We start from the raw sequence: 8,291 nt of genomic DNA on the forward strand, positions 1-8,291 counted from the left end.
AGGCGAACCCAGCATCTCACTAAAAAAGTACAGCAGCACACGGTACACCACTCAAGATAAGTACTATTCATGCAGAAAGAATATATTACAATCACACCACCGCAACAACTATCTGTTCCCATCAGACCAGCCCCTCAAAGCAAGTCCAAGCCTTAGAAAGACGACGGATGATGGGTGACGACCGACTAGCAGCCATTAACCCATCAAGCCACCCGCTTCTTCGCTCTCGACCGCTTATTTGGTCTCGACATCAGCAAAGGTGTCCTTGTTGATCACAACCGAGTCAAGGACCCAGGTCTTTCCGCTGTCCGGGGTGGTGAACCCGTTGGAGCTGGAGCCGCTGTACAGGTCCAGGGTGGTGCCGAAGGCCTCGTTCTTCTCGCTCAGGGTGATGGTGATGTTGTTCCAGCCTACATCAATCAGTATTGCGCCCGATGGTCAAATGATGGAAGCGAGAGGGAGGGGGGGCTTACTGTAGGAAGCGAGGGTACCGCAGTCACCGGAGCCGGTGTAGCACTCGTCACCGGAGTAGAGGTACTGGAGGGGGTGGTCGAGGGCTGTTTGGTCAGTACGGTTGAAAGAGATTGTGGGGGAAGGGGGGGGGAACTGACTGTCGCTCTCCTTGGAGACGGTCTTGCCGTCAATGGAAACGACCTGGTAGACCTTGTCGTCCTCAACGTAGACTGCTCTCATTAGTCATGTCACAATAGAGCTATCAATCAGACCTACCCTCGAAGTCGATCTGGGAGTCCTTGGGGACGGTCACGTAGGCCTGGCCGTTCTGGCCGTCTGCGATATGGTTAGTACGGCGGTACGGTTGCTGTGAAACAATGAGTCTTACCGGGAGTGTAGGTGCTGGCAGCAACACACCACTCGGAGTCGGAGGCAGGGCAGCCCCTGTGCCGTTAGCATAGTCCAACTTTCTCCCAACATCCGGCATCTGCTTCACACTTACTGAGACTCGTTGTCCGGAGACCAGTTCAGCAGAGGCTGGTACAGGTCATCGTCGTAGGAACCGGCGCTCGCAGAGACACCGACCCACAGGGAAACCCAGACCTCGTCGTCCGAGTTCGAGACCTCGACGTCCGAGGGGACGGAGGGGGCGACCAGGGACCAGGTGGCCTTGGTGATGTGACCGGCGGAGGGAGGGCCGGTGTAGAACCCGTTTCCGAAAGCCCAGGCGTCGCTAGCGACGGCGGCGGCACGGGCGGCAAAGGCCAGGGGGACAGCAGTGTAGGAGTAACGCATGTTGAAGGTGGGTTGTGGAAAGAGTGTGAGGCGAACCGGTCGCGTGAAAAGAAGGACTGAGAAAAAGAGTGGGTGAGTTGGTGATGCAGAAAGAGTCGACAGAGCCGGGCAGAGCGCAAGATATAAGAGGATCCCCGAGAGAAAGGCTGGACGGCCTGCCGTCGTTCTGGCACGAAGATTGTATCAGGGGGACGGTGGAGCCCTACAAGGGCGAGGACCCACTGGCAGGCCGTTCAAGCTTGTTTGAAGATGAAACACTAACCTCAGTGATTTAAGCTTGCTTGGATCCAAGCCTTTTAGCGTCCAGGCCAGCGGCAGCATTGGACGGATAAACTCTTCCTAACCCGTCTGTCTCAACCTCAACCAGACAGGGTCGTTCACGGCTGCCGGCACTCGTAGGGCATTCGTGTCGGCCGCACGGACCACCCCCTGATTGATTTCTGTGAGCCCTTGACCACACGCCCTTAATATCGACTTCATTTACGGCAATCCCCCTGGTGATCCTGGGCCTCGGAGCGAGTCACAGTCCACGGTATCCAGCAGACTACTGCCAAGATGTAATTATTGCGGACATCAGTCCTAGATATCTAATGCTTCAAGGGCGACACCGTTGCAGGCTCAGCCCCGCTGGCGCCAACGGTTAGCAAAGTAATCATGACTGATGATAATGTAATGTAAACCCTGCCCCAAGTAATATTATCAGCTCGCACATAATGGTTCTGCCTTCTGCAACTCCAATCTGCACTGACCCCTGTTCGATTTCGGGCAATTAGAAGTCGCTGTCAGCGTCTCAGACATATAAACACGTTCGGAGCTCGGACATCAGGCCGGTGGGAAATTCAGGCTCTCGTCGTGATCAAGTCATTCAAAAACCCGGTCCTGGACTGGTTGCCACATATTGGCTTAATGTCGTGTCCATGGTGGAGCGCATCACCGGGTCTTCCAGGCTTGACACCTCGCATTGCGGGTCCGAGCTAAAGTGCTTCTAGCCTTCTAGCGTTCTAGATTGTGGCATGAGAGGGTTGCTTACGGTAATATCCCATGCCGGCGAGTCAGTGCCTCCAATAGGAGGGCCAAGGTAGACCATGCTCATTTGGCGCTGTAGTGACTACCTAGACTGTCTATTGCCGGTGCCTCCGGACGGCCAGTCGGCAGCAATATCACGGCCGCCGTGCTCGCCAAACAGCCACAAAATCATCACTCATGAAAGACAGTCGATTGGGTCGTCCAGCGATCGCCAACTCTCCGCTTCACCCCTCCTGTGCCTGCACCTGCACCATATCCGGGGACTCCTCTTGCGGGGATCCGGCCCGAGGAGAAAGCTCGGACATGCCTCCGCCCCAGAGAGCAAGGGAATGTCGTTTTTCCACCAGCTTTAGCACCTCCTGCAAGTACCGGCGTTCCGGTCCAGCGTCCGGGAAGATCTCCCAGGCAACCCGTACGGGAAACACCAGCCGGTTGATCATATTCCCGGCCGCGTTTTGGATGTACCACTCGAGGGACCGGCAGATCCCGCATCCCATGGCGTACTGGTCCAGGGGCCCCACGCGACCCTCTGGCCGGGTGTCCACGGACGACAGCACCAGTCGGATGGAGTAATAGAGGCACATCGTTTGCGCAAGACGCAGGTCCGGATAGACGAACGTGGTCGGGGTCATCACCCCGCCGGTACGGAAGTCTCGACACTGGAACAGTGGAAACTGGTCACTGGGAACGACTTCTACTTCCTGCGGTGGCCCGTCGGGGTAGCTGTCCACCCACTGGACTTTCCACCGGCGGAAGCGCTCGGTAAGGTCGGCGACCCCGTCCCACAGTGCAACCTGCTTTACGGTAATCTCGTGAACGCTGGACAAGTTCGAGCCGAGGGTTGCTTGAACGTCGTCGAATTGCCCGAGTAAAGCTGGGACCTCGACTGCCAGATCCAGGAGATAGTGAAGGATGTCTCTCTTGCTTGTGTTCGCTGACCACGGGAGGTTGATCCATTCCTCGGCGGCGAGAAAGCAGGGTCTACGGGTGATGAACGAAGCGGAGACCTGCACTGGTTAGTACACGTCGCATAGACCATATCAAAAAGCATACCCAGAACGGTCGGAGTTCGGTGTACAGCAGGTGTTCGACACCATGGACATGATTCTCCGGGCCGCGATGCTCAATCAAACGCATGGCACCATGGACATGGGCAAGCAGCGACCCTTGAGTCGTTCTTTCGACACTCTGCTGTCGTCAGCATCACACCGTCGATCAGGACCCAGGGACGCACCTCAAATGCCATCAGCAGCATAACGGTCACTAACGTCGACTCGGCCTTGCTGCGCTCCGGATCTTGCAAGGCCTGCTGCAGACTCCGCAGCACGCGGGGATAGAGGCGGAACCCCGATGCCTCGAGGTCCTTGTCCTGGATGATCCGACCAAAATACGCCGTCGAGACGGATTCAAACGCGTCCATGAGGATGGGCGAGAACATGCGAATTCCCGCGGCCCGCCGCACCGCACCGGCTTGACCTGCCTTGGTGCTGACCTGGGGGCTGAAGGCATCCACGAAGCGCTCGATGAACACGTCCAGCATCGGCTTCGACGATCCCAAATGACAAACCGCTCCATAGCTCGAGTCCTCGCTGTCTTCGGACGAACTCCGACTGGACGCATGGCGACCCGACCGATAGTCGGCCTCGTCCTCGTCTATCCTGCCATCGGGGTCGTGTGAGCCGCGTGGGCGAGTCGTCACAGCACCTGTCCAGCCAACATTCAGCTCCGGGCACCCTCCCACCCACTCCAACGGATACCCACCTTCGGATCCATTTTCCGGTTCCAGCGGAAACGCCTCCCCATGTGTTCTGCCGCGGGTCCTTCGGACGTCGGCGACAATACGGTTGGTCACGTCGAGCGGAGCGGAGCGGATGGCATCAAACAGGGCCTGCAGCTGCGCTAGACGGCGTGGCTTTCGGGCGCGGCGTTCTAGAAGGCAAAATTACCACATCAGCAACAAGCACGTCGGCAACGACCGAAGCCATGCACCCCAGGGTGGGACACGCACGTCGGCTATTAAGCGTCGCCGTTAGCTCACGGATCTCGTGCCGGAGGTTCCGGATCTCGTCCGTCTGACTGATGGGCTGAAGATTATCGTCGGGGTCGGTATCATAGGCGCACTTGGAGGGGTACCCATGGGCGCAGCATGCATGGCAGGGTTGGACGCGATCACACTGTTTGTCGTCACGATCGTCAATTCAGATCACGCATGCAGGCGGGCAGATATGTTGCACGGGCCTCCAGGCAACCAGACGCGTCGAGAACCCCATTGGGTGACTTGATTATGTCTGATCTGGCTAGGTGGTGTGTTTGTTTTTTGGGGGGGGAACGAGGGGGCAACCAGGGCACCACGACAGTGATGTGATAAACCGATCGGGACGGGACGTACCTTGACCTTGCGGAAGCGGCAGACTTTGCAGGAACGCAATTGACGGGCCAGTTGACTGGAGGTCAGGGCCGACCTGGCGCGGAAGTGGTCGGAGGCCAAAACGGCGTGCGGCTGGGGGTTCACCATGAGCGGCGGGTGTATCTAGACCTCAGGCAGCGGATCAGGTTCGCGAGGTGACGCCAGACCAGGCAGGAGGTGACGGACGGGCGAGCGTCAGGGAGACTGGGGCCAACGGTACGGCAGGATCGCAGCCCTCGCGATCTGGGGGCGCAGGACCGAATTGGCCCGAAATCCCCTTTCGCTTATGGTAGGCCAATGATGTGGGGGGGGGGGGGGGGGAGTGGATTCGGTGGAGAGTCAGCGACCGAGGCAGTCGTGGAGGGAGCTGAGAGCGGCATGGTAGTGGTGGAGGGGCTGTGGTTCCAGATTGATACTCCGTACGGAGTAGATAGAAGCAGGTTCTGTCTGAACCATGTAGCAGGTGAGTGAGGATGGGACGGGATGTGTCGGTGAGGAGGGGAGGAAGAGGTTGGAGGGGGGAATAATAATGCAAGGGAGGAAGCACATAAGTTGCATACTTTGTACATGATGGTGCTGACTAACCCATACATCCACCTGCATTCCTGTTGCCTTGAGGATCAGGCGTCAGTTGTCAGGTGTTAAGGCCTCAAGGTGTCCAGCTGTAAGGTGTCCAGGCATCCATCATTGCCGCTCAGCATCCAAACCCTATCTGGTTGAGCCAACAACTTTCCCCCCCAAAACAGTCCGGTCACCCGGGATGCTGCAGGATCATCTACCTATCTACTAACTATACCTACCTAACCATCAAGACATCACCCCCATCCATCCATCATGGCGCATACCAACCAACCAGCCAGACCCCGACCCCGACCCAGCACCCAAACCCTACCAGACCAATCACACAGACTATCTACCACCATCCCCCCATCCCGTGCCATCGCCACAGAACACCGTGACCCTGTTCAGCCGTGATCGATGAGATGATCGCGTCATCGCCGCACCGGGCCATGACAGGGTCAGCTCGACGCAAAGGATCACCCGAGCAGCGAGCGACAGCTTATTCCCCAGCTTCCCCCCGCTCGCTCGCACGCTCCTCCGACATCCAGGCTCAGTGATCCCTGCTCCGTGCTCCGTGCTCCGTGCCCCGTGCTCTCGGGGCAGAGGATCAAGTGGGTATGGATGAATGGGTATTCTGCACCCCGGATGGGCAATCTGACGGAGTGAATTGGGTTGGTTGTGTGGAGTGTGGAGTGTAGATGTAGAATGTGGGGTACATACATAGTTTATTTGCTGGTAGGTTTCGTCACCAATCAGGGTGATATGTATAAGTAAGTATATATATATGTAGCGGACCATCTCGTCAAACTCCATCCCACTGCATACATACCTAGCAAAGTGGCAGACAGACACGGCCACTTTTTTTCTCTCCCTTTTTCGCACCCCTCCTGCCTCCCATGGAGAAATTCATCACCGACCATGAGGCCATGGGCGAAAAGGCCGAGATCGCCCACGAGGAGGTTGTGCAGATCGCCCAGCTGACCGACGAGGAGAAGGTGCTGGAGAGGACGCTGCGTCGGCGGATTGATTCGCTGATCATGCCGTTGGTTATTCTCGTTTACCTGATGAATTATATCGATCGGTGGGTCCTTCCATTACAAATCAGGGTATGGCCCCCGCCTGCGGACTGAGGCTGACGCAGGATAGAAACAACTACGCCGCGGCCAAGCTGCAGGGTCTACAGCAGGACCTGTCGCTGGTCGGGTCGGACTACGAAACGGGCCTCTCGATCCTCTTCGTCGGATACATCCTGATGCAAGTCCCGTCTAACATGCTCCTCAACTACATGGGCCGCCCGTCGCTGTATCTCGGCTTCTTCACGAGCGCGTGGGGGCTCGTCTCCGCGCTGACCAGCCAGGTGACCAGCTACGGGGGCATCGTGGCGTGCCGGTTTATCCTCGGCTTGGTGGAGGCGCCGTTCTTCGCGGGCGTGCTGTTCTACCTGTCCAAGTGGTATACCAAGAAGGAGCTGGCGCTGCGCATGAGCATCTTCTACTCGGGCTCGCTGCTCAGCGGGGCCTTCGGGAACCTGATCGCGGCGGGGATCCTCGACGGCCTGGCTGGCAAGCAGGGCATGTCGGCGTGGCAGTGGCTGTACATCATCGAGGGGTCGATCACCGTGGCCATCGGGCTGGCGATCTGTCTCGTGCTGCCGGATTTCCCCGAGACGTGGAAGCTGCTGACGCCGGAGATGAAGCATGTCGCGAACCGGCGGCTGGCCATCGAGGCGGCCGAGGCGGACGTGGACGAGGGCGGCAGCGCGACGCAGCTGAAAGGGCTGAAGCTGGCGTTCACGGACATCAAGACGTACGCGCTGGCGATCATATACATGGCGATCGCGGCGGCGAGCGGGTTCCAGAACTTCTTCCCGACGCTGACGGAGACGCTGGGGTACAGCCACACGATCTCGCTGCTGCTGGTGGCGCCGCCGTACGTGTTCATGGTGTTCTACAGCCTGCTGCACTCGTGCCTGTCGGATCGGTATGAGCATCGGTTCTGGTTCCTTGTGGCGCCGATCCCGCTCACGATCGTGGGGTTCATCATCTTCATGGCGACGGACTCGTTCGGGCCGCGGTACTTCAGCTTCTTCCTGATGATCTTTGTGTTCGCGCAGAACGGCACGCTGTATTCGTGGATCGCCAACGCCATCCCGCGCCCGCCCGCCAAGCGCGCCGCCGCCTACGCCTTCATCAACTCGGTCGCCAACTCCGCCAGCATCTGGACTCCCTACACCTACAACGATGCCCCCTACTACCGCCTGGCCATGGGGGTGTGCATCGGCATGCAGATCCTGGGCGCCGTCACCGCGACGTTCCTGTATCTGCATCTGCGGGCGTTGAACCAGCAACTCGAGCGGCTGGAGAACGAGGCCACGATCCTGACGGAGAGAGAGCTTCGTCGCCTGCAGCAGACGGCGGACGTGGAGGGCATCGATATCGCCGCCGCGCGACGGCTCCAGAAGGGATTCCGATATGTGACATGATTGATATCTAGATCGATTGATCCAGGAGCTGGGCTGGGCTGTCACTTCATTAGTTTGCCGGTGGTGTTGAACTAGCGTTCTGCGATTGTCTTTCCCGGATGACAGCTGCTACTATATCCTCGGTCGGGCATAGTGCCCCTTTCATCCCTTCATTTGACCCTGGTCCCACTCAGTAGAAGGCTGTAAGAACTTTTCTTAAGAAGTAAGAACTTTTCTTAAGAAGACTTTATTGAACTTTCACTTTCTTATATAAATTAGATACAAAAGTGAGATGAAAGTGAGAGAAAGATAAGAGAAGTAAAAAATAAAAAAATTAAAAATTAGATAATTAAATAAAAACTTTTCTTTAATCTTTTAGAAAGACTTTACTGAACTCTTATTTTCTTATATAAATTAAATATAAAAATAAGATAAAAGTAAGATAAAGATAAAAAAAAGATAAAAGAAAGATAAAAAAAGTAATAAAAAAAATTAAAAATTAGATAAATAAGAAAAAGATTAAAAGCTAATTTAATTTAATTAAAATTTATTAAAAAATTAATTAAAAATTAAGAAATCTTTTTATTT

The 8,291-nt window shown here is 56.3% G+C and overlaps 3 protein-coding genes across 3 annotated transcripts; 1 reads left to right on the top strand and 2 right to left on the bottom strand.

Moving 5' to 3' along the window:
• Nucleotides 1–234: 234 nt before the first annotated feature.
• On the bottom strand, nucleotides 235–1,248 carry BO70DRAFT_351253 (uncharacterized protein; the record flags this gene model as incomplete). The annotated part of the gene is made up of 6 exons (XM_025541733.1): nucleotides 235–410; nucleotides 474–557; nucleotides 612–683; nucleotides 730–789; nucleotides 842–897; nucleotides 956–1,248. The coding sequence occupies 6 exons, from the start codon at nucleotides 1,246–1,248 to the stop codon at nucleotides 235–237; spliced, it is 741 nt and encodes a 246-aa protein (XP_025400883.1).
• A 1,250-nt stretch (nucleotides 1,249–2,498) lies between these two features.
• BO70DRAFT_288303 (Zn(II)2Cys6 transcription factor) lies at nucleotides 2,499–4,789 on the bottom strand (the record flags this gene model as incomplete). The annotated part of the gene is made up of 6 exons (XM_025539276.1): nucleotides 2,499–3,281; nucleotides 3,328–3,462; nucleotides 3,509–3,978; nucleotides 4,036–4,203; nucleotides 4,283–4,448; nucleotides 4,664–4,789. 6 exons carry the CDS (start codon nucleotides 4,787–4,789, stop codon nucleotides 2,499–2,501), a joined length of 1,848 nt encoding a protein of 615 aa, XP_025400884.1.
• Nucleotides 4,790–6,138: 1,349 nt separating this feature from the next.
• BO70DRAFT_422200 (putative MFS transporter) lies at nucleotides 6,139–7,724 on the top strand (the record flags this gene model as incomplete). The annotated part of the gene is made up of 2 exons (XM_025547548.1): nucleotides 6,139–6,323; nucleotides 6,389–7,724. The coding sequence occupies 2 exons, from the start codon at nucleotides 6,139–6,141 to the stop codon at nucleotides 7,722–7,724; spliced, it is 1,521 nt and encodes a 506-aa protein (XP_025400885.1).
• Nucleotides 7,725–8,291: the final 567 nt, after the last annotated feature.

Source organism: Aspergillus heteromorphus (genome assembly GCF_003184545.1).
Source record: "Aspergillus heteromorphus CBS 117.55 chromosome Unknown BO70scaffold_7, whole genome shotgun sequence".
In the NCBI taxonomy this organism is placed as follows: Eukaryota; Fungi; Ascomycota; class Eurotiomycetes; order Eurotiales; family Aspergillaceae; genus Aspergillus; species Aspergillus heteromorphus.